Source organism: Vanessa atalanta, chromosome 6 (assembly GCF_905147765.1).
Source record: "Vanessa atalanta chromosome 6, ilVanAtal1.2, whole genome shotgun sequence".
NCBI lineage: Eukaryota > Metazoa > Arthropoda > Insecta > Lepidoptera > Nymphalidae > Vanessa > Vanessa atalanta.
Window position 1 is genome coordinate 8,314,664 of NC_061876.1, and position 26,882 is coordinate 8,341,545.

At 31.3% G+C, this 26,882-nt stretch overlaps 5 protein-coding genes across 5 annotated transcripts; 3 read left to right on the forward strand and 2 right to left on the reverse strand.

The window, feature by feature from the left end:
• Positions 1–2,253: 2,253 nt before the first annotated feature.
• On the forward strand, positions 2,254–5,910 carry LOC125064766 (DNA polymerase delta catalytic subunit). The gene has a single exon (XM_047671971.1). It carries the CDS (start codon positions 2,524–2,526, stop codon positions 5,773–5,775), a length of 3,252 nt encoding a protein of 1,083 aa, XP_047527927.1. The 5' UTR covers positions 2,254–2,523; the 3' UTR covers positions 5,776–5,910.
• A 301-nt stretch (positions 5,911–6,211) lies between these two features.
• LOC125064767 (pleckstrin homology domain-containing family A member 3-like) lies at positions 6,212–7,682 on the reverse strand. The gene is made up of 5 exons (XM_047671972.1): positions 7,500–7,682; positions 7,301–7,417; positions 7,035–7,184; positions 6,645–6,769; positions 6,212–6,547 (listed from the first exon to the last, which is right to left on the reverse strand). Exons 1-5 carry the CDS (start codon positions 7,537–7,539, stop codon positions 6,347–6,349), a joined length of 633 nt encoding a protein of 210 aa, XP_047527928.1. The 5' UTR covers positions 7,540–7,682; the 3' UTR covers positions 6,212–6,346.
• A 1,221-nt stretch (positions 7,683–8,903) lies between these two features.
• On the reverse strand, positions 8,904–10,410 carry LOC125064777. The gene is made up of 3 exons (XM_047671999.1): positions 10,183–10,410; positions 9,812–10,110; positions 8,904–9,512 (listed from the first exon to the last, which is right to left on the reverse strand). Exons 1-3 carry the CDS (start codon positions 10,397–10,399, stop codon positions 9,432–9,434), a joined length of 597 nt encoding a protein of 198 aa, XP_047527955.1. The 5' UTR covers positions 10,400–10,410; the 3' UTR covers positions 8,904–9,431.
• A 360-nt stretch (positions 10,411–10,770) lies between these two features.
• On the forward strand, positions 10,771–16,442 carry LOC125064782 (endoplasmic reticulum resident protein 44). The gene is made up of 7 exons (XM_047672007.1): positions 10,771–10,964; positions 11,069–11,144; positions 11,230–11,472; positions 12,123–12,365; positions 13,136–13,402; positions 13,512–13,710; positions 14,137–16,442. Exons 1-7 carry the CDS (start codon positions 10,929–10,931, stop codon positions 14,267–14,269), a joined length of 1,197 nt encoding a protein of 398 aa, XP_047527963.1. The 5' UTR covers positions 10,771–10,928; the 3' UTR covers positions 14,270–16,442.
• A 7,560-nt stretch (positions 16,443–24,002) lies between these two features.
• On the forward strand, positions 24,003–25,277 carry LOC125064646 (transcription factor btd-like). Its single transcript, XM_047671806.1, has 2 exons — positions 24,003–24,062; positions 24,250–25,277. The coding sequence occupies exons 1-2, from the start codon at positions 24,033–24,035 to the stop codon at positions 25,249–25,251; spliced, it is 1,032 nt and encodes a 343-aa protein (XP_047527762.1). The 5' UTR covers positions 24,003–24,032; the 3' UTR covers positions 25,252–25,277.
• The last annotated feature ends 1,605 nt before the right edge of the window (positions 25,278–26,882 follow it).

The window sequence follows — 26,882 nt, forward strand, 5'->3', positions numbered from 1 at the left end:
CGAATTGTGGTTACAGTCCGCAGCTCGGCGAAGATAATAGAGGCGCCAGTCTGGCTAAACACATACGGCTTGCGAACCACTAACATATTAGATTAAATCTTGCTCATAAGACTACTATTAGTTGTTTTTTTAGAGAAGATTTACAGCACACTCAATATTGTCCATAATAATAATTTACGTTTTATTTTTTAGGAGCTCAGCATCTTAACCGATGAGTGCGGGTTCAAGTTCGAGCAAACACCACTGAATTTTCATTTGCTTAATTTTTGCTTATTATAAATTCATGCTTTTTTTCTCCTGATTTTTTATAGCATCTGTAGGTAGGCTGTAAAAATGGCCACCAGCTGGTAATTGGGCACCATTGTCCATATACATTGATAACGTGTGAAATTTTAGGCATTAGATACTTAAATAACCAATGTGCCACTAACCTTGGGAACTGAGATGTTATGTATCTTGTCTCTCTTTACTACAGGGATCACTCACCGGCTAACACTGGCTCACTCCCACTTTAAACTGGAACACAGCAATACTAAATTATGTGTGGTTGGGCCCAGATGGGCTGGTACAGAAACTAAGTAGAGAGCATGCTTGCATCTCATTTCAATAAAATTCTGCCATATGTGTAATCACCAATCCGAATTAGATCGGTGTGGTGTATTTAACTCCAAACCTTATAACCTTAGCAATAGAACGTTTATAGTGGGTTACTTTTACTTTTCATACCGATCACAACTTTGCATTGTCAACAACATATATATTTCGAAAATGTTGCTCGTTTTACGTTATCTATTACATCTATTATTTATCAATAAAATTTAGTTGTTTGTATATGCTTTTACTAAATCATACATTAATTCACAAAAAAATAGATATCCTTTTAAAACACAAAAATGTATTCATAGCACTTCGCAATAGAGAGATCGTTATTATTAAGAATTCCAAAAAGGTAGCAATGTTCCATAGGCAGCCAAAGTTCCAAATCCTCCCTGGACTTTTAGCAACTGAAATTAAACGATCGATTTACTACAAACAATGAAGACACTGTATGATAAAGAATATGGCTTTACCCATATAATAATTAATTAAAACATTGGCAAGATAGATCTAAAGAAAGTAATTAATACAATGTGACGGGCAGATTATGCCAAAAAAAAGCTTTAAATCCATCTTTTTATCTTGAAATTTGACAGCAAATTGACACGATATTATTGGTCGAGAGCTTGATTAATGTATTATATTCCCTATGGATTTGCGCAAAAATTGCGTTATGAACGTCGACGAAACTGTTACCGGAATTTCGGATATAAAATTAAAGTGAAAATAAATTGTTAAGTTCAATGGTGTTGTATTATATAAATAAAGATATATAAATCATAAACTCTTAATAGTGCACAATATAGCTCAGTTATTAGCAAATCGCATGAAATATGTTAATCTAAGGTTTGTTTACCTTTTTTCCTACTTCCATTTGAATAGGCTATACGTCAATGATGAATAATAAATTAATGCTGTCGGGTTTTCTTTCATACTGACAATTTTTAGACAAAAATTAGTCGTGTTAATACGCCGTCTGGGTGTGTTTTTATATTATTTTTTATTATTAACTATCCACCCAACTTTATCATTAGATAGCCCATCTTTAGAAAATGAACTAACATGAAATAAATAAATCGCATAATGTGAAAACATAGGTGTTTTCAAATTTCTTCGTCGATTTTATTGATTTTATTAATACATATACAAGCAACCTGAAATGAATAACTCAACATCACACCCACTTTCATTACTAATATTTTACTTTTGTAACGATCCAATTTAAATTTTATACAAAAGTGTACAGATAATTAAAATTATGGAATCTTTTAACGGAAATACTATAATCAGAGTATAATTATTAATGGATAGTATCTGGGTATCTTCTATAAGGAATAGCATTCTTTCCTGGATGTGAGTATCCATCTTTGACCCGCCGTCTCCATTATTTCATATGCTCATATCATTATTATTTAACGATGTCATTTTAATAAAATATAAAACAAACATATACATCTACCTGCTCATATTTTTCGCAAAGAATTTTTTTTTTCTGTTTAGCTTTTCGGCTGTAACATGCAATATCTTTTCTATGAGGATTTCCTCTTTATTATTAAACAAAAGTTATCTGTCACTATCAACCTGCCAGTTGCCACTGTCATGTGTCATTTTAACTCTTTGATTTTAAATTCAAAACTCCTTATATTAGCAGTTAGCACTTAGCACTTTTATCAGCGTTCAAAGCAATCGACAATAACAAAATGTTAAAACAGATAATATTTAAAACATTTTCTAAAATTAAATAAATTACTTAGTTAATAAAAGCTTGTCAAATAGTTTTAGACAAGTGAATATTTTGATGTGTAAACGTAAATTTGACTTAACAGCAGCCTTCAATTGAAGAATCTAAACGAATTGGCGGGAAACTTTAGTTACTGACTGACACATTAGATACTCGTCTGTCTATTTCATTTATATTTTTTTAAAATGGAAAAGAAACAAAACAAAGGTCCGCCACCAAAAAGGTTTAAATCTAACGATGAGGACGATGAAAACGAAGTCCCTTGCAGTTTCGAAGAACAACTTGCAGGCATGGAATGTGAATTTGATTCTACACAAATTTTTGGAGACGGTCCGGAAAACCAGACAACGAATATTAAATGGTCACGACCAAATCCACCCGAATTGAAACCCAATGAGCAAGCATTCATATTTCAACAAATTGATATTGATCATTACAATGGACAACCTTTAAAAGGTATGCCTGGATCACAATTAGGTCCTGTTCCTATTATGAGAATGTATGGAGTTAATTTACTCGGAAATTCCGTTTGCTGCTATGTACATGGCTTTACACCCTATTTTTATGTCACAGTACCTATAAATTTTAATCAATCTTCTTGTCATGAGTTGAAAACGAATTTAAACAAGGCTATTCTCGAAGATCTCCGGTCAAATAAAGATAATATTAGAGAAACTGTTTTAGAAGTGAAATTGGTAAAAGCGAAGTCTATCATGTATTACAAAGGGAATAATGAAGTGACCTTTGCTCGAGTGTCAGTTGCTCTACCAAAATTAATAGCACCAGCCAAAAGACTGATTGAAAGACAGCCAACATCTTTTGGGTTAATGGATCCATTATTTTATGAGACCAATATTGATTTTGACATTCGATTTATGGTTGATACTTCTGTTGTTGGCTGCAGCTGGATTGAACTACCTATCGGAAAATGGTCGGTAAGATCAAAACATAGTTTGGTTAAGCCAGAAACAAGATGTCAAATAGAAGTTGATATAGCTTGGAATGCATTCATTGCTCATCAACCTGAAGGAGAGTGGCTTAAAGTTGCACCTTTTAGGATATTAAGTTTTGACATTGAATGTGCTGGTAGAAAAGGTGTTTTTCCAGAACCAGACAAAGATCCAGTCATACAAATAGCTTCAATGGTAATAAAACAAGGTGAAACTGAGCCTTACTTGAGAAATGTTTTTACATTGAACACTTGTGCTCCTATAGTAGGCTCACATGTGTTGAGTTTTCAAACAGAATCTGAAATGTTAAGTAAATGGTCAGACTTTTTCCGTGAATTAGATCCAGATATAATAACTGGCTATAATATAAATAACTTTGATTGGCCATACCTGATAAATAGAGCAAAACATCTGAAGGTAGATAATTTTGACTTTTTAGGGAGAATCAGAAACATTAGGTCTGTTATAAAAGATTCTGTTTTGCAATCAAAACAAATGGGTAGAAGGGAAAATAAAAGTATAAATTTTGAAGGAAGAGTTCCATTTGACTTATTGCTTGTATTAGTCAGAGATTATAAATTGAGATCATATACATTAAATGCTGTCAGTTATCATTTCCTTCAAGAGCAGAAAGAAGATGTCCATCACAGTATAATAACTGATTTACAAAATGAAAATGAACAAACTAGAAGAAGATTAGCTATGTACTGTCTAAAAGATGCATATTTGCCTCTCAAACTTTTGAATAAGTTAATGTGCATTATAAATTACATGGAAATGGCTAGGGTCACAGGTGTACCTCTATCATGCTTACTAACAAGAGGACAGCAAATAAAAGTTGTAAGTCAATTACTGAGAAAAGCTAAAGATGCAGGCTATTTAATGCCCGCTTACCATGGCCAAGGTTCAGATGATCAGTTTGAAGGAGCTACAGTTATTGAACCAAGAAAAGGCTATTATGCAGATCCTATCTCTACTTTAGATTTCGCTTCTTTGTACCCAAGTATAATGATGGCCCATAATTTGTGCTATACAACTTTAGTGCCACCAAATTTACAAAAAGACCTCAATTTAAATTCTAATGATTTTACAGTTACACCTTCGAGTCATACCTTTGTGAAATCAAATATTAGAAAAGGATTATTACCAGAAATCTTGGAATCCTTGCTTGCAGCCAGAAAGAAAGCAAAAGCTGACTTAAAGGAAGAAAAAGATCCTTTAAAACGTTCCGTCCTTGATGGTAGACAATTAGCATTAAAAATAAGTGCCAATTCAGTATATGGATTCACAGGAGCCCAAGTGGGCAAGCTGCCCTGTCTAGAAATATCCGGTAGCGTTACAGCATATGGGAGAACTATGATTGAATTTACAAAATCTGAGGTTGAAAAAAAATATACAAAAGCGAATGGTTACAAAGAAGATGCTATTGTTATTTATGGAGATACTGATTCTGTTATGGTTAAGTTTGGTGTTAAGACTTTAGAGGAAAGTATGGAATTAGGCAAAGAAGCAGCTAATTTTGTTACTTCGAAGTTTGTTAAGCCAATTAAATTAGAATTCGAAAAAGTCTATTACCCCTACTTACTTATTAACAAAAAGAGATATGCAGGTCTCTATTTTACAAGGCCAGATAAATATGATAAGATGGATTGTAAAGGTATTGAAACTGTGAGACGAGATAATTGTCCTTTAGTTTCAAATATGATGAACACTTGTTTACAGAAACTCCTAATAGACAGAGATCCAGATGGAGCAGTAAATTATGCTAAGCAAATAATATCAGATCTGCTATGCAATCGAATAGATATATCTCAGCTTGTTATCACAAAAGAACTTACCAAGAATGATTATGCTGCTAAGCAGGCTCATGTTGAATTGGCAAATAAGATGAAAAAACGTGATGCAGGTACAGCTCCGAAACTGGGTGATAGAGTGCCTTATGTACTTTGCTGTGCAGCTAAAAATACACCTGCTTACATGAAAGCAGAAGATCCTATATATGTTTTAGAAAACAGTGTACCAATTGATTTTAATTATTATTTAGAAAACCAATTATCAAAACCCTTATTAAGAATTTTTGAACCAATTCTCGGAGAGAAAGCAGAATCACTGCTACTTAAAGGAGAACATACTAGGACAAAGGCTATGGTTACATCTAAAGTTGGCGCTTTAGCTGCTTTTACGAAAAAGAAAGAAAAATGCATTGGATGTAAGACAGTAATGCCTGATAACACCAAAAAAGCTTTATGTAATCACTGTTTAGAAAAAGAAGGTCAATTATATATTACAGAAGTATTTAAAGAAAGGCAACTTCAAGAAAAATTCTCTAGGCTCTGGACAGAATGTCAAAGATGTCAAGGAAGTCTTCATGAGGAAGTATTATGTACGAATAGGGATTGTACAATTTTTTATATGAGGAAAAAAGTTGGAATGGAATTAGATTCTCAAGAAAAAACAGTTTTACGATTTGGGGAGCCAATATGGTAGTAACAATTTCTAACATTATTACCCCATGTTATTCCCTTTCATTTTCTTTAATAAATTAAAAAAATACATTAAATTATAATAACTTTATTTTTTGGACAAAAGTATAAATTTTGTAAATGGAATAAATATTAGAGAATAAAACTGGAATGTACTTAATTACAATTTCTAAATTAAACCTTAATGCACTAAGTACATATATTATTATCAGACCTAAATACTTTTTAACCAGCAGATCTAATTAGTGTTAATTGATAATTTTGTTATAACATTGATATTTTTAATAGTAAAAATTACTCAAGAATGATTTCAAATAATACAATTTATCACAGAAAAAAATCAACCAAAACAAATAGTGTTTAAAGTCTGCATATTTATATATTCTACATTTGAATATTGAAAGAATAACATTTTTAATGGTGAATACATATTTTCTTGCATGAAGCATATACATTTAAATATTCAATATAATATATTAATTCACTATTTACATGCCTAATAAAAATGTACAGATTTTTACAAAAAGAAAAAAATATTTAAGTACAATAACATACAAGATATTAATTATATTCACTCATCTGTTTTCTTGTGATAGAGACCTGTTAACAGGTTTTGGTTTGTTCAAATTATTTTTAGTCATTGCTAAGTTAGGAACTGGCATTTCATAGACAGTGGAATTGATTCCAGTATTGATAGTGAGTTTCATAATATCTTCAAGGGTCCTTATAAAGGTGTCACATGTTGCGGTAAGCAGACTAGATGCATTTTCTATTTCCTGCAAATGGAAAAAATAATAATAATATGTTGAATTGTACATTTAAATATTCATAGTTATTTCTTACAATACTAAATAAAACTACATAAAATAAAACCTGAATCTCGGGTCCTCCCTCAGATGTTGCTGCACTTTTAACTGCATGCACTTGTTGCATCAGTAAATCACAATATAAATGTAATTCAGATTTCTTATGAGTTAAAGAGTCTTCATATCCTGATCCTACAAGTAAGAAATAGTATTTATTAATATTTTTAAATAGTAGTAGTAGCAATGGCCCATGTTAATTGAGGAATTACTAATACTCCTATTTACCTCTCCTTTTAAGCTTATCACTTGTGTTAGGAGTAGGTACGACAATAGCCCAAGGGGTCAGGATGGATCCTGTGACTTTTAACATTGCTAGGCTGCCCGTAAGCCATTGCACTATTGACACTTCAAAATATAAATACAGGAAAACACATGTATATTAATTTCAAATGTATACCTTTGAGATCTAATACTGAGTCAACACAAGCTTTAGCACTGCCTAGTGCTACGAGCCATTTCTGCCTATCTTGTGGTGATGGTGCTCTCAAGTACATATGCTGTTGACCGGGTATAACTAAATCTAACCGTGTATTATCAATATTGTTAACTGTAATGAAAATAAAAATTATTTACCAAAGACATAAAAGTATAGATCCACTTAGAATAAAATTATAAAGAATATTATTTTATTTTAAGTGTAAAGAATAAATGAATAAAAATTACCATTAATCTGGCAGACTGACACCTTTACAGAACCTTTACAGCCCTGATTAACTTCTTCCTGCGATTTATAATATGATAAAATTCCATTTTCTAAAACAAACCATCTGGTTTGCCAACCTGTAATAAGAAATTACATCATAATATCAAACACATTATGCTTTCTTATATCATGGGTAATAATACTTTCGAAAATTATTACCATTCCAGTAATTTGTCCATTTCCACAGAATACCTTCCATATGGAAGTTTGCTTAGACCTGTCGATCAATTTAAAATTGCAATGTTTTGATACTTTAAACTTAATTAATTTTGCAAATTCCTATGTCGAAATTTGTAAAATGTATGTGTCCCATTATACAAAAATTTGACATTTGACATACGTCAACACAGTTTTAATATGTGTATGTGTTTACAAGTTACAACGTTACATGCAGCATCGATACTTTCTTTTTTTGACGTATTTTGTTAACGGCAACACTACTTTCGCGACTTCAATTTAGAATTATTGAACAATAAATTGTACATATTTTCTTTTTTATATTTCTCAACCCTAGAAATATAAAAAAAAAAATAATTATTGCTTATCAAATGAAAACGTTTCCAATTTATCTTTCAAAACAAAAACAATATTTAGTCTGCATTAGTTAGGTATTAAAAGCTTTCGAACTTATTAAATTAAATATTAATGTTACACACTAGGCCAAGGCCACCAGTAGCGGCCACAGCTAAACCACTAGTGGCCGCCAAAACTACCGCTGCGAGACTGCTCACGTATGATTCAAAATAATGATAAGAGATCCAAGAGGCTTTATATTTATGAATAAATGTCTAAAAAGATTAAACCAACCCAATCAATGGTAATCAAATGTAAAGGCTTGATATATAACTTTTAAGTTTTTCAGGTGTATTTTATATATAAGAATATATCTTATCTTATTTTCGAAGACATCACAGTTTTTAAATGCAGGGACAGACCGGGTTGTATTTTTTTTATGACAAATAAGTAGTGAATCTTGTATATTAAGACATTATAATATCATCATTGCACCCATGAGAAGTAGTTAGAAGTTAGTACTAAATAAAGATCAATATTTGACAATTATTACCGATAGAAAGCGATATGCGCCCATTTCCTTAAAAAATTAAAATAATAATATAAGTCAATGTTTAATTGTTTATTGAATATTTGAACATGCTAAAAAAATTTTTAATGCATTGCTTATATTATGTTTATATTATTTCATTTTGTAATAAGGCATTTTTCTAACAGTATTTTATAAACATGCTCTTAAAATTATGAAATTATAAAAACGGTATAGAAGGAATGTTACTGGGTGGTAAAGGAAAAACAGATTTATCAAAAGTAAAAATACTTTGTAATTAATTAAAAATAAACATAGAACACTTAAAATACACAATTGTAATTGGACGGATTTGAGATTCCAAATAAATAAAACTATTATTATTCTTATTATATATGTATAACACAGACTGCAAAGCAGTGAAAATGCCACATAATATAAAAATATATATTATGTATTTACTTAACCTTATTATTCTTTATATATATATATATATATATATATTAACTAATGTGATATTGTTTAGAGTACATAGTACATTATCATATTAAGTCATATCTATCGAAAATATCTTGATAATTATGTGAATTGTTAAACATTAAATTTTAGAAATATAAAATACAATGGATAAAATAATAATAGTCATTATTACAACTAGATTACATCTAAAACCTCAAAAATGGAGATTTATAAGAAAGTCAATTACATTATTAAACTAAGTCTCAATGTTTAGAAATTTTATCAAAACATTAACAAATTACAAAAAAAAATTATAGATCAACAATTGTTATTTAAATGACATTCTACGAAATAAACTAACTCATTTGCGAACCATTCAAATGACTTAAATCAGACACAGGTAATGATTACTGAGAAAACTCAGAGGTTAATACTATACTGTACTAATTATACTATTTGTTATTAAGTGACATACATTTGTTTTCTTTAAAGGCAATTTTTATATTATGGAAACATCCTTAATATTATAATCATATTTTTCAATACAAAGACTCATTTTTTTCCATAAGTCAATAGATAATTATTGATTTTCAAACTATTAACTTACTTCTTATAATTAACAGTGCTCCCAATAAAACACCTAAAATAGGTTTAGTTGTTCCACTGCCACTCTGTAAATGAAAGGATAATTTTTGTATTATAACAATAAGCAGCGTATATCCCTTGAGTAATTATACCAAAATCAATTGAAATAATAAAAAAAGCATGATTTGTATATATGATAGTGATTACTTGGTAATTTAAAATGTAATTATAAAAATAATGTGGTTTAGAGCTTACTATCTGTTTTAGATGGTTTCAATAGTATGCTTACTATCTCTTAATTAAACAATATTATTTTTTTCCTGTGAAATACTCAGAGTTCTCATCGATTACAATTAATAAAGGTTGTCTGCAATATTTTACTTACAATTATGTAGTAGTTGCATCTATCACCTTGGCAGCAATCTGAACACACCCAGTCTTGATACCAAATATGAGTACACAGAGGCATATTGCGTTGCCTCATAATAATGCATTCTTCCTTCTCAGAACATCTTTTTGATATATAATATTGTTTTTTTGCGCCTTGGGACCAGTATGGAGCCGTTCCCCATTTTATTTCAGTTAGGCAAACAGTTTCATTGTTGGTACACGTTTTAATGGTTTTAATACATTTTTCTGAATTGTCCTCTTGTGATTCACAAACATAGCATTCGAGGCTATTTACTGCAAAAAGTAATCATAATATAAACACAGGAATATCTTACATGCAAAGTTTTAATAAACTTTTCGTGTTACCTCCAATAAAGTAAGTACATGACAAAATTGAAAAGAATATTATACTTCTAGTTAACATATTAATTATATTGAAGTTTATCTTCTTGTTAGTGCAATCTGTAATGTAAAATTTTATTTTCTTAAACAAATAATCAGTTATAAAAGTAATACGGGTGTGGCTAACTTTGTTTGGCAGCAAACAATTTTTAATTTGAAATAAGATTAAACTAAACGTCATGGACAATCAGTTCCATAAAGTTGAGCTTGAGTGTTGACTGATTGAAGATTATAAACTTTTAATACAATAGTAGGTTAGGTTGTGGTCAGTCATTTTAATGGGCGAAGCATAATAATTATTATATAATTAATAAACGTTTTTTTTTATATTCATTCATTACTATTATTTGCAGTTTCCAAAATCGAGGGGAAAAAATAGCTTGGATTTTATTAGGGATTGGCTTGTTTTAGATATTTTTATAAGTTTCGCATTTTACTTATTTTAATTAAAATCATACTTTTTTATTCAAACCACTTTTTACAAAATGTCAGATTTAGGGCTTTTGACGTCACTTATAAAAGTTATAAGAGAATAGAGATAGTAAGGCAACACTAAGTTCGTCGAAAACGAGTCAAAAGTGGTGCGGTGCCTAGATATTTCAGCTTAAACGAAATAAGACTGCATTTTTATTTATGTAAACTTCCAACGTTCTACAGGACTGTCTTCGGGGTAGATTTTAAATTAAAAGTATATAAATAATATAGGAAATATGTTCAGTTACAAAAGAGCTTCTTTAATGATTTTGGTAAGAATAAAATGAAATACATAAAGACATTCGGTACACGTACCTACTGTTTGCTAATTTAACGACTTGTTAAAAGTAATTGATTTACAATTGTTTTATTTTAGATTTGCTATAGTTTTTACAATCCAACTGATAGCGGTGCTGTACAAATTACACAGAGCAATATAGATATGGTACTAGGTAAGAACTATTCGTTTTCTTTATGTTTAAAGTGGGTTATGTATTCATTATATTATAATACAATACTATAAATGTTTTTCCACAGCGTCGAATGAAGTCGTGTTTATAAATTTTTATGCCGAATGGTGCAAATTCAGCAATATGTTGATGCCTATTTTTGATGATGCGGCTGAAGAAGTGACTAAAGCCGGGTACGACACTGGCAAAGTCGTAATGGGGAAAGTAGACTGTGACAAGGAAGCCAGTATTGCCACAAGATTTCATATTTCAAAGTACCCTACCCTAAAACTTTTCCGCAATGGATTACCAGCTAAGAAAGAATATAGAGGTAAACTTGTTAATTTCTGTTAATATGTTGATAAAACAAAAAAAAATATATATATATATATTTACAAAAAAAAATTGTATGCATAGATATAAAATTGTATTTATAGTTAATACTAAAAGGGAGTAATGAAATTATGTTTTTTTAGTGAATGCAAAAAAGTGGGTATTAAAAGTCTGAATAATAGGCTAGCCTTTAAAATAAATAGTTACTTTTGCCTATTAACAATATACCACCCAAAATTAATGAATGCCCTATTCATTATAAGAATAACTTCAAAAGTCTTATTTTTAAATTGGACAAGGGCAAATAGTACCTGATGGTAAATGGTCACTACCACCCATAGAAAAGTACTGTAAGATTAATATTAACCATTCCTTACATTGCATTTGAGTCGCTAACCTTGAGACCCAAGATGTTATGTCATTTCTACATGTACCTTCACTGGGTCCTTCACCCTTCACAATGGATCACAAAAATACTAAGTATCCCTGTTTCGTCGTAGAATATGTGATGCGTGGGTGGCACCTAGAAACACATAAAGTTCTCTTTGAACAGAGTTTATGTAATGTTATTGACTGTCCCTTAACCATATAAATAGCAAGGGTATAATGAAAAATTCAAATATTTATACAGCATTTATATATTTTCAGGTCAACGGTCTGTTGAAGCTTTTGCAGAATTTATAAAGAAACAGCTGACAGATTCCATCATAACATTCTCATCTCTGAAGGAACTCCAGGAACTTACTGAAGATAAAAGGCACATAATTGGATACATGGATAGACGAGACCAACCTGAATATGAGATGCTTAGAAAAGTAGCTGCCAATCTTAAAGATGAGTGCATATTCCATGCTGGCTTTGGAGATGCATCACAACAAATGCATCCTCCAGGTATGATTGTGAAAATAATTATTATGTTTAAAGTAGTTGTATTTATAAATGGTTCGCATAACACCTTCATCCAAACTTGTCTGAGTGCCACTAGTTATTATTTTTGCTGCATTTTTTCAATTATCAAGTCAATCTTCATTTAGTGAGTCAGGGTATTTACCCTGGGCTTATAATTTGGGCTTGTATTTACAAGCCCAAATTATGTCTTAGTTTTTACGGTTTGCAGTGAATTGATGGTGTTAGGTTTACAATATCTATTGCTACTGTTACATTAGTTTATACATATTTTTGAAAAATAATTTTACACATGATGTGTGTCGAGAATAATGGTAAGAGAAATTTTAAAAACAAAATATATCTTAAACAATCTTCATGAATTAAAAGTTTGACTTCGTTAAAATTATTTGAACATCTGGATCGTGTGAATTATTTGCACATTTAATGTAAAAATTCTTTTGTCTAGGAGATGATAAAAGATTGCCTAATATTTGCTTATGAAGAGCATTTAGGTCAAGAAGGTTTGCTCTCTGTCTTTGTTGGTCATTATGACGAATCTTTGTTACAAGATCTATTTGAGTAGCAGCCATATAACTTGCCTTGCCATGCCTTAAACCATGATAATGTATCATCATATCTCTCTTTACAATATCTTATATAAAATAAACTGGGAGCCTTGTAGGAATATTAATTTTTAAAGGCTGAATGCGTTATCTTCTATAAATTCAAAGGTCAAATGCTCTGTAATAATATTTTTGTATTAAAAATTTTAGGTCAACCCGTTGTTGTATTTAGAGCTGATACAAAGACTTCCACGGAGCCTGATGAGACCTTCCGTGGAAATTTACTCAACTTTGATGAATTATACCATTGGATTCAACAGAAATGCATCCCTGTTGTTAGGGAGATAACATTTGAAAATGCTGAGGAGTTGACTGAAGAAGGATTGCCTTTCTTAATCTTGTTCCATCATCCTACTGATTCAGAAAGTGTAAAAAAATATAAGGACATAATTAGCCGGGAATTGCAAGATGAAAAAGGTAATACAGAGCTGCATACATTTTGATACATTTTAAGTGGCAATATTATTTTGAAAATTACTTTAATTTTATTTTATTATACGCTATATTTTAATAATTTTTTTTACAGAAAAAATAAATTTCCTGACCGCTGATGGTTTACGTTTTGAACATCCTCTGCATCACCTTGGCAAGTCTGTGTCAGATTTACCTTTGATTGCCATAGATTCCTTCAGACACATGTACCTGTTCCCCAATTACAGTGATATGGAAATACCTGGAAAATTAAAAGAATTTTTACAAGACCTGTATTCAGGCAAGTTACACAGGTAAGTTTTTTTTTCAAATTATAATCTCTCCAAAGCAGTATTTATGTTTAAAGCTACTCGTAAATTATCTATTATAAATATGGATAATTGAACTCCAAAATGACTTCCAAAATTCATTTTTAGTTTGAATTTAGTATGAATAATATGATTTTGATTAAACTAATTATTGTTTATCAAAAGAACATGTGACAATAATACTTTCTTGTGTTAGTGACTAAATTTTACATAATGTAAACAAGTATTTTGCTTAGCTTTATATTAAAAGTTGTACTGGTTCCTTAGGCTAGTATGAGATTTATTATTATGTGTTGTTTGACTAGATTATATCCTTAAATAGCCATTAGCGTCTTTACCTCAACATTTTTACGAAACTCTTAGGTTATTAGAAGATTCATTGTAAACTGTATGTATGTTTTAAATTTACAGAGAATTTCACTATGGACCTGAGAACCCACAAGTTGTTACAAATGATATCAAAGTTACAACTCCTCCGGAATCAACTTTCAAGAAGCTAGCTCCATCTAAGAACCGATACACCCTTCTCAGGGATGAGTTATAAGAACTATTACTATTTACATAGATCAGTTTGCCACTAAAACATGATAATCAATATTTTTTCCTATCTAGATTTTATGTTTCACTTATTTGCACTTTTGTCTTTTATTATTATTTATTACGATTTTTTCTTTATCTGTAGTCTGGTACAGAAAAAAAACTTATTACCATTGACAATTTGTATTATATTGCAAAATGTACATATATCACGAATATTTAAAATTTACAGATTATTTAGATATATTTGATATTCAATATTTTAGTTTAATAAATTGTGTCCATAACTTAATGTCCAGAAATTAATCCATTTGTATTAAAATCATAATATTAAATCATTTTAATTCACTTAAAAAAAAATCATTTAAAAGTTTTCTGTAGCTCATTTAATTTATTTATAAGAACAAAATGACCATTTTTAGATACTTAATATACCGGTTTAAATTTTTTTGTTGCAATATATTGGTGTGGTTTCGGTAAACAATCTAAACGAATTCATACATGCTTTTTAAACCCATACGTAAGATAGATAAGGGATAACAAAATTATTAGACATTAGATTAGAATGTGTACAACGGAATCAGCCCTAATGTCTCAGCTTATCTCTTATTATCTGTTTTTAAATTTCTCATTACATAACAATTTAAAATTCGTATAGTTTATTTCAATAGAATTAGTTGAACATAGAAATAAATATTAAGAGATTTTAACAAGTTTGTACATATTCTTTTGAAATTAACCACAGACTTCTATAGTTAATATATACATATTTTATCATTAACAAGGAAGTATTTTATAATTGTATTATAACAATAAATAATTATAAATGTATTTCAATTTCATATTGATTATATAATATCTATGTTCTCATAATATATGACTGACTAATACAATATGATGTACAAGATTGTCTTTAAAAGGTGGATACTTACCCATTCTATTCGTGTAGTTTAACAATTTAAATGCGAATATTATTTCAGTAATTATGATGAACATTGCAGTGCTCGCATTTGAAATCTTTTCCTCGCGACATTTGCGTGATAATCTGTGCCATCTTGACACAACCTGAATAACGAACGATGGATTTTCGTTAATATTTTTCAAGCTGTCAATTTATATACGTGTTGTGACCGATTATTCTTCGTGTCTTCTCTACCACATATAACACTGGCAGAATACTTTGGGCGTTACTAAAGAATATTTACGCAAATAATAAAAAAAAAACTAATAATATGATTGATTGTTTTTTTAATTTTATTTTTAAACTTTTAAATTTCCAATTGGACGTCAAGTTTAAGTTTTTTTTTTAACTATACTTATACGCTCGCTCGCTTATACGCTATTGTTATGTCAAATTACATAATGGGTTAATCTTGAATTATGATACTTAAATGTTACAGTATCTATTATGAATAGTTTTTTTTTATTGTAAATGTGTAGTCAGTTTTAATTTTATTGGTCAATCAAATAGCGTCATTTAATAATGAGTAATATTTCGGTGTCTAAAAATTGTTTTGGAATGTTTCTATTATACATTGTATTTATTTATACATAAATTAAATTGCGAAATATATTTAAAACATTGAAAATAGATATTTTTAATAATTTAATTATAGTAATTGTTGCTAGTTTTAATTATGCTTTGCTTGGATCTAATTAAAAAAAGTTGTTCTATTATACAACGTAATCTGATCGTTTAAAAATCATTAAAGTAACTTCCCGAGTAGTGAAGTCTCATGCTCAAATAATGTTATGTTATTGCTGTTATATATTTATTTGCAATTGAACTTGTTCAGTTAAATGTATCGGTATGAACATTTAAAAATAACTGGTGCCAGATCTATATGTAGGTGCCACACTTACGCAAGTTCCGTACACAGTGATACTTTGGTGTTCCTGTGATAAGGCGAGTCAGTAGTTATTCCACGACACCATTGGCAAGTGTGAACATTCCTGGTACCCGTCATTTGTTTTTTACCCGTTACAATAGTATAAAAGTGGTACATCATGAAATCATTTTTAATTATTCCTATTAAAACCTTATTTGTTTTCAGTGGGAACATTCCTAAACCCGGAAACAGTTTAGTTAATATTTACTTACTTTAACGGTGTATGATGAAAAAATAATGTACAAAATGTATGTTTTGTGACGTGTGAATAAACTTTTTGATCCTCAGTAATAGTTCGTTTTTTCTTTAATCTGTGCCCCAATAATAATACGGGTTATGTAAATACGATAGATTTCGTGGGATTCGTATCTTTCCTTAATTTTTTATTTTATTAAACCTTAAGAAATTTTAAAATTAAACTTATTTTAAATTTAAACCTTAAAACCAAAAAAATAGTGTTATTGAATTCACAATCAAAATACTCTTTATTCAACTAGGGACATAAAAGCACTTTTGAATCGCCATGTTGCTGTGTAATTAAAGTAAAGCCGGCTCAGAAAGTAAATTCTACCGAGAAACACCACAAGAAATTCGGTAGTTACTCTTTTCCATCATTCCAATTATATAGTATGTCACTAAAGTACAACTAATTTTATTATATAAATAAATTGTAAGTCCATGTATCAATAATATATAGTTGTATTGAGTACATAATATCAGCGGCTTATCAGCGTTTTTTTGACATGAGCTTTAAATTTCTTAATTGACTAATTCGTGTATAGATTTCATTTCAAAGACAAGAAATAATTCATGAATATGTATTCGTTTAATTACCCTCTTATTTGGGTCCGATAATTGAAAATCAAATTTGACGGCTTTCTAGTTTTGTACGGCCAAACCTACCAAGCAACTATTAAATATGCTTTACAGCTGAATTTAAAAAGTCAGTTAACCCTTATCTTGCTAAAATATATTAGATCTATCAAAACACAGATTTATGTATCATTACGATGTTTTTCTACTATATTAAAAGAAAGTATTCTATGAGTCATATCTAAATCTAATATGAATATTTCGACCCTGCTAAGACATAAATAAGAAAATCTACGAATAATATAGTTTTTTTAATTCACCTGTTAAAAGGGCAAGGGGGAAATAATTTTGCTCGAAAGTTCGCTATTTTTTATGTTAGAAATAGGTATTAGATATATAGGTATTTAGGTTTCCTGTTACTGAGTTAAAGACAGCTTTTATTAGAAGTTAATCCCATTTGTGGGTTAACTAGGGTAGAATATTATGTATGATTAATTTTTTTTGTTAACACATATACATAGATCGAGGTAAAATAGGAGTGCAGGCAATGTAACCTACATGTATAAAAAAGTAAAAATTACTTAAGAATAATCGGTGAGTTTCTGAACAGTGTTTCCAATACCGAGTACCTGATATCTCATGATTTACAGGGAACAAATTTACGGGTATCAATAAATTGTCATAGATATACCTATCGTAGGATGAGAACAAAGACAATCAGAAAGGTTTTTTTTTTAGATTCTAAGATTCTAATTATCTGGCCTTTTGCACTCATCCTAGAATTAATGCAGAATTTTTTTATACAAAATAACAATCGGTTATTCTCACCCTGTGGTTAATGAGCTATGCTCGACATTTATGAGACATATCTCCTCTTCATTTAGAGGATATTGTTATTGGGCCAAACGTTTACGATGTAAGTGTTCTTTCTACTACTTTTTATTAGACTGTACACCTTATAAAGAAATTATATTTAACTTATTTGAACGACTGCGTTATTAGAATGGGTAGGTATGTGGAATTATGAATAGGAGCTATAGGATACGCATATTTAAGAGAAAAATTCTCAATATTACGTTTATATTTTTATATGATTTTAAAAAGAACAAACCAGCCAAAAAATGTAAAAAGGCTTCTAATAAATAATTCATTTAATCTAAAAATATCCGATTTTTGAATTCAAATAAAACCAAGATCTACAGCTTTGGTGTCATAGAAGAAAGAAGAAGAAATAGTTTGATTGACTAGTTCTAACATAATGTGGTTAAATTTTTTTGGCCGGTTCCTGTAAATTTACCCCAAAATGAATGACGTCCTTTGCATAAATAGGCTTATTAGGTACGTGTCTAAACCCTTACCTACTGATCTGATTTAAAAGTTAAAAATATTCGTTTAACTATACACATAGGTATGCGAATAAATAGACTTATTATTTATTTATGTACATATATAAAATGTGTGCAGAAAAAACCGGAATTAGGTACATTACATAGACATAATATAAACCATTGTAATAAGAGATGAATAAAATATGATATAAAACTGTTATCTGAATAAAAACGACCGCTTACAGGTTGTAACTGGGAACTATAGTTTAAGGAATAGTTATAGAGTTAGTTATAAACAAAAAAATGTCTACGAATGTCAACTTCCATAGAAGGACGCATTGGCACTAAGATATTGTATTATTATTTAAATATTGTATTACTAACTTAAAATATATATAATTTGGTAAATCATCATTTTATTGTATCTGTTCAAAATTGGGTATCTAGTTAATTACAACTTTCATTCAAAAATGTGTGCACATCTATTGAAAATATAAATACATTTAAAGGTATATTAAGACTTTTCATAGTTTTTGTTGCCAGTTTCGTGGTTGTTTCTTACTTCTACTTATATTGGGAGTCGGCAGGTCGGGTCGGGGACAATTCGTATCGAATATTTTGTTTTAAATTTTAAAACCATTGCAACATATACCTACCGGGCATTAATAGATATAAGAATAGTATAAGTTATGTGAATGAGTTAGTATTATATTCACATTATGCCATTTAGGTTTAGGTACGTATAGCAGAGGTTATATTAATTAAGTACTCCCTCCCTTTCCTTGGGTTGGAGGCCTAATATCAATCAATTTATGCAGGTTTCGTCATGTTCTATTGCATCGCCGAGCGCGATATGAATGATAAATGTTATTAATTAAGCTCGTGATAATTCAGCGGTGCTGACCGCGTTTAAACTTCGGTTAAGTTTCGCGTATTCTAGCCAGCATCGTGGTCATGAGTTCATGAGCGCCTCTGGCAGAATTTGAATTTTGCGTCCCCATTGTAAGAGAATTTCTTTGTACAGTGTGTACAAATATATTATTTATAGTCTGGCACAAATTTTATGTAATAAATAAGAGGTGCTGTTTGTACAGTGAGTGATTATCCTCATTAAGTCGAAGTTAAATTTATTTGAGTTAGCATAATACTTGTTTTTAGGTGCCTCTGCTTCAGCGGCCTACTGGCCATAGGTCTACGAAGTGCAGAAGTTACTGAAGGTTTCGCCTCAGATAGTCGCCCGCCTGATGCCTGGATCCTGGTTCTTGAGCCGACTCGGTTAAATAAGATGAGAAAATGCCTACACGGAAAAATTAGGCAAAGATTTCAATTTAAAAATTAAACATAGGTATATAAGTATACTTATATTACTATAGTTTTTTTAGTAGCGATGTCAAATGTGTTATTAACTGCTTATCTATTATCTTTCTTGTTGTGTAAAACAAACTGTTCGGGACAGATTTTTTTCTCGTGTAGGGCCGTTTCGGCTGTCACTCTGTAGAAAGAGCGCCTTTTAGAAGCTGCCGCTACACCACAGGGTGTCTTGGATCCGCAGAATTTCTTTACCTACGTTTTATTTTTTTGCGTAATAACTCGTAAAATTTTATATTTAATAATTTTGTATCTGACTATTTTTTAATTTAATAAACGAAATTGTTATTGACGTCAATAGTAATCTAAATAATTTGAAACTAAATTATAATAACCAAGTTTTGATATGTATCTAATATATAAATGCTATAACTGATCGTGTGAAATGCGACAGCTGAGAATATTGCGATTTAGAACAAGCTTGTTTCATATTTTATTTTTTATTTGAAACTTGTTTTTTCGACTTTTTTTTACAAAAGAATCGTCATTTTTAGACTGAAAAGGGAGCGTTTGGTGCGAACCTGTGCTTCATTGTCATGTAACAGGTACTTCAAGTGATCTTGTTACATATTGACAATAGCGATGAAACGCTCTTCACTCCTTTAGAGATTAGTAAAGTTGAGCGAAGTTCCGATCAGATAACAGCAGCGTCCGCTATCATGGGACACAAAAAAATCGGAATAAAATCCTACATTGAAATTTAAAAAATGAAAAATGCGCTTTTTTCTATATTCCGTATGAGTGTCATTTTACACATTTGATAAGATAGTTACTATTATGACATTAGGGATTCTTAATGGCATGTAAGCAGATTTATATGGTTAAAAAATTATACGTAGTTATATAAATTGTACATTTTACTTATCTAAATTTTATCAATTTTCGTTACAAATTCGTTTTAACGGCATAGCTTCATACGATATTAGTCTTTGTGCGTCCAAATTCCAAATGATCTTTATTAAGAAAGCATTGCTACGTATCGTGGGTGCGCGCCACAATGGGTGCAACTCGACACCAGTACATCATGTCGGTACTTTGTGCAAGTTGCCACAAAGCTGTATTCAAGATCCGCCAAAAGACAGGAAGTGAAGGACAACGCACGATAGAACCAATTACCCGCCCCCGATATATGAAACCCGTAATTAGTGTAAAATATCCGAGTTTCGAACGGAAGCTAACTGCCCTGCGCGATTCTTTCATTACTTCAGATCTTCGTATTATAAGTAGGTATTTTTTAATTGGCTTATAAAAATAAAATCAGTTTTAAATTTTTTTGAAGGCAAACGACCAAACAATCTTCCTGGTGATAATTACCTACCTATTTAGGTAACTACCTACCTAATTAGTTATTTTTTCTTTTTTTTTATATAAGGTGGACGGACAAACAAACCAGATGGTGAGTGCTCATTATTGCCCATAGATTTTGGCGCTGTAAGAAATATTATCCATTCCATATTTCGTCAATACTTTTGGGAACTAAGATGTTATATTCCTTGGGCCTGTAAGAATGTCTGACTGAATATCTGATGAGTGGGTAGTAACCTACACAGACGGACTTGCACAAAGCCCTAACACCAACGTAACATTCTTAGAAATAAAAAATATTACGCCGTCAATCACTAGAGTAAGTCCAGTGGCTGTAATTGAACTGGCTCGCTTGCCAAAAAAAGTCCGAGAAAAAAGGTGTCATACTTATACAAACTATTACCTTGCCCTTGTTCGACTTTTTGGAGTCGAAAAGTTCATGTTATAAGTTTTTCATCATATGTATGTAATATATAGTGTCATATTCTTCAATGTGAGTTTCGTTTTACGATAAAACAATTAAAATTTTATCTAATATTGAGTTTTTGATCATATGTACCTAACCATGGTTGACCGCATATTAAAATCATTTTATTTTTATAAGTTTTGTGCTAGGTATCAGGTCAGTTTAATTATTTATCATCATCTGTAACTCGTGACGATTTAATATCATCTAATAAACTATAAATTGCCCGAACAGCTCCCTAAAAGTTATCATTTTGGACGTCAAATTAACCCGTAGTCGTCAGGTTACAATAATGTATGGTATGCTCACTACGTTAGGACTTTATAGTAGGTATTAGTACTTAAATAACTATACCATTACCACTGCACAATATAAATAAAGGTACCTCCACCACAAATACGAAACATTGATTATTGATGTCTTGATCGACTGGCAAAGCTAAAAACGCGTCGAAAAAAATAGTGCCTAACTATTGGCCAATCAGTACACGCACACTGATAAAGCATTATAACGTATGTATAAAGCGTAACTGTCACGTAACACCAACATAATTAAATCACTCCATCTAGATATATAAATATACCTACTAGTTTTCGTTCGCGGCTTCGCTTTTTAGGGGTTGGTTGTCAGATATTGTTCACACAATATCTTTATAAATTATAGATATGTGTTGTGATACAAAGAGTAACAAACATCCATACATACAAACTTTCACCTTTATTAAGGATCTAAGCACAAAGTATATAAGTCTTTTATAATAATATTTTAGCAAGAACATTTACATAGTTTAGATAATATGATGGTAAGTATGCATATGTTTTTTTATAAATATACACAAGCTGAAATTATTAGCTTACTATATTTCACAAGTTGCTATAAGTTGCTAAGTTGCAAGTTGCTAAGTTGCTAAGTTGCTATTTGTATATGTTTTATACATCTATTGAAATTAGTCAATCATAGCTGTCTTGTCTTGTTAGGCGTTCGCATCTTTTGAGTCCCTTTGCCGTTGACAAAAACACAGTAGCCGTCAAGATTTATGGCGTGAGGCGAACGATCATCGCGCATTAGTAGTTACTATTGTCCACTCTAAGGGACTTTTGTGTTTGAAGAACTGCCGCGGTGCAAGACAGTAGCATGCCAGACGTTTTGTCACAGTTCTTAAAAAAAATACACTTTAAGCGCTTTAAAATATTGAATGAATCTTTGAGCTTCTGTTACGTTATTTAGGCATTGCTGCAGCGCTTTTATGGGTATTGAGTGTAAATCTGCGACCTATTGTTCTATAGAGTCGTAAACATGTCGACAGGTTATTGCATTTGTAATTCTAACCATAGGGTGTAAAGTTTTGAACATTCAACTTAACAGTAGCCACTTGCTTCTGGGAAAATGTAATGGATCGTTATTAATTGATGTCTAAAATAAGAAAACTAAAAAGTTTACAGGTAGTACCTGTACTTATACATTGTACAGAGTATAAAGTATAAGTATCAAGTACCTACCATTTTATGTCTTCTAGAGTCTTTTTATAGATGATTGGTTCTTTATATTTTTTTCAGATTTATTGTTTTAATCAGATTATACGTGTGCGTAATTGTTTAAATGAAATTTTATATTAACAATAGATTCAAAAGTATATTACTTAGAAGCAAAAATTATTCGACACATATCCCCGTGTTCTTTTTAATATAAAACATAAAACGTTCATATCGGACATTAAATAAAAAACATGCTAAGGTCGCTCGAAGAAAAGAAAATTTAGATCTATAAGAGAGCGGTGATCTTTAAAACAAAAGCAAAGCAAACGATTTAACAAACTGCTATATTTTAACAACGTGTAATTAAAGGTTTGGCTTCGCTCGAATATGCATAAATCATGCGTCTGCCGCGAACTGCCGACCGAAATAGAGAAAAAATTAAAAACATTAAGCGTCTGAGATACAAACCGAAAAATAATAACTATTCAGACTTCGGAGTCGGTTGTGTGGGTATTGGTTTGAAATCTGTTTAACCAAGCGTGGGAAATGTTTCTTTAATTTCGTCTAAGAAAAAAGAAGGCGTTTACTAAGAGATAGTTCTTTGTAATTACAAAACGTAGAGTCCTATCCAACATCTAGACATACGTAGTCGTTAATTTATACAATAAGTTAAATGAATAAATTAAATTTTATACGCAAAACGTTACTAAAGCATGCTAACAGATAGAAATCTATAGCGATCAGTTCACATTTCACCTTTAAATTGCCTTCGAAATGAGGCGAAAGCACATAATATTGGCATTATGTTAATACGGGGCGGGCCGTCGCACATAAAGGTAATGCTTATTAGTTTTTCCTATTACAAGACGCTATGAAGTCTTATAAACTCATAACTCACGGGCGGGGAGGGGTGTGGCAGAGGCTGCGCCGAGGGACGCGGAGGCTGGGGCCGGGGTGCGCGTGCGCCGGTGCCAGGCCGGAGCGGGGGGCACGGGGCGAGGTGACAACCGCTCGTTACGTTTATCCCAAGCCAGTTATTAAAAACGTCTCGGCGCGAGCGGAGTGCCGCCCTGTAATTATCCAGTTGAAGGTTCTTTGCGCTACGTTGTCACCACCGTCCCCGGAAATGCAATACGTGGATCCGCCCGCACAACAGGTCCGTCCGCCCGCCTACGCCCTCTGCTATTATTTGACGCTTTAACGAATAATTGTTATTGAAACAAATAATTTAATCTTTGAAAATTCATTTAAAGTTTAAAATAATGTACCTACTATAAAAGTAGAGTTGGACTAAATAAAACAAAGTGAAAATAAAAGTGATTAATTTATTTTTGTTGTTACAGATGATGAACGTAATGAGTGGTTACGGGTGTGGATATGGGCGAAGTGACGCGCTGTCACCAGCATCAGATTTATCGTCCTGTAGCAGTGCTTCGTCGGGTACTTGGTGTGGTAGCACATGGCGAGAGTTCCCACCCTACCCGCAATACCCGGCGTATTGGCCACCGAGTACTAATACAGAAGATGCCCGAGAGCTTCAACGTCGATGTGCGAAATGTCGTTGCCCCAACTGCCTGACTGAGGCAGCAGGTTTTGGACCTAATTACGGCAAAGACGGCGCGAAACGAGAACACGTTTGCCACGTTCCCGGCTGTGGGAAGGTTTATGGAAAAACGTCTCACCTTAAAGCTCACCTCCGCTGGCATACTGGTGAACGTCCGTTTGTATGCAATTGGCTTTTCTGCGGTAAACGTTTTACTCGCTCCGATGAATTGCAACGACACTTACGCACCCACACTGGTGAAAAGCGATTTGCTTGTCAACTATGTACAAAGCGGTTCATGCGTTCCGATCATCTTGCGAAACATGTAAAAACTCATGCAAATGTATCAAGAAAATCTAAAAAAACGAAAGAAGAAGAAAAAGTTGAAACCCCAAAACCAAGTGAAGATAAAAGTGAGCCGCCACAGATGGCAAATCAAATAGCCTTGGCGCCTGCACCTCCCGTGTCAGTCGGAAGTTCAAACTATGGGACAGTGCCAGTTACGAATGCGGCACCGAAACAAATGCTAAACTACGCCACAGTGGCCCCTCATGTGATGCACAGCGCTCCAACCAGTTACAACAGCAGTGCTGTATTTGGAAGTGGTAGTGTCATGTACGGAAGTGGTTGGTGTCAGGATGTACGTCAGGAAGCTCTCTATGCTCGACCGCAAGCGAGAGACCCACGGTTTTACCAACAATATCCAACACCACTCGCGGCATATCAGTGCGCGTCGAAGGATAACTATGCAGTTTTTCAAGGACATTATAATTTACAACCACCAGTTGCTATCGGACAGTAAAATTTTTAAATAGTTTGTGCACGTGCCTTAAACTTTTGCATGCAGTGAATGAACTAAACGAATGTTACTTTAGTTTTAAGCAATGTGAACTAAGTTAATATAACATATAGTTGTTAAATTATAAGCCTTAAGTTACCATGTAAATTGGAATGTGATGTGCCTTCTTAGTTCGATGTATATTTTTTAATTTTTAAATAAAATATTTTTACCGTAAATATGTCTTTTATGTATCCCTATTAGTTAAAAATGCATAGAGATGAACTTATTAATTCAGTTTGAGCGTGATGAAAATTATTTTAGATTTGTTTAAGATATTTTTTTTCTTTTAAATTTATTTCTGTACTTTAATATTATTATAACATCCAATATGATTTATGCCATTATACAAGCATTATTCAATTGATTTTAATAAATAAAAAATAAATATAAAGTGATACCAATAAAATTACAACCTTTTATTAAATACATCACAAACATATTATATTCGTAATTTCAGGTTCCAACTTTATTAATAGTTTTCCTTAGAAATATATGAATATCGTATATACCTAGAATTATTGAGAAAAATTAACCAATCCAAACATTTATATTGGAAAACGTTTACCATTATTCCAATATTAGTATCAGAGAGTATTTTATAAGTCTTAATTGTTACGATTTATTTTATTATTTTTAAGATTAAAATAGTAACAATATTATAATTATCTTCCGCATAATTTCTCATTGAATATTAACTCTAATAAGAATTAATTGCATTAATAATTATGTTTTGAAATATGTATGTAAAATCATGCGATTTTCATCTTCCTTTCAGCTTTAAGTAGTTCAGAGATGTGATATCTTAACTCTCAGAAGAGATTAATTTTTTGTTTAAATATTTACTTCGCGTTATTGCTTATTTTATCTTTAACAATTCTTTACTCCTTTTTAGGTTATCGAGTCGCTGCCGATACACACACACAGACACACTTTTTGCAAACTTTTGTGATATCGATTTATTAACATATACAAGCCGGATTAACCACAAAATAGATTTCTGTTATTTTTTATTATGTGTGTTAAACAGCTATTTAGATGATTGCCAAACAGCTATTTAGATAACGTTGCAAAATAAAACGTTTCAGACGCAAAAATCAGTTTCAATCCAGTCATAAGTATTAAAATATTATTGTCATTAGTTCTGATTATTTTGTCCTATAAGACAACAATTGTTTGGTAGGAATTAACTCTTTCCAGATATTGTATCAAGAGCAATATTTACCTTTATATTATGGAGGAAAAGGGAGGGTCTATATTATTAAAAAAGACAGGCAATATTTTGACAGAGCGCGCTTAGAATGAGATAATAACTAACCGTCAGTCAACGTTCTTAATTTTCAAATAAAGATGGATTGTCTTCTTATTTAGTCTTGTTTTGAATATTGTTAAATATGAACGTTTTATATAATTATGAGCATTCTTATTGCTCTACGAATCAGCTGTGTAGCTGTGTGCTACGGTGAACCGTAGACGGCGTATCTATAGTATTTATTTTATCTATACGCATCTATAGTAGTATTTATTATATACTACACTTTTTTTATAACTATGATTGGTATCGGTTTATTCCGAAACAGTCCCAGTGTGGAGGT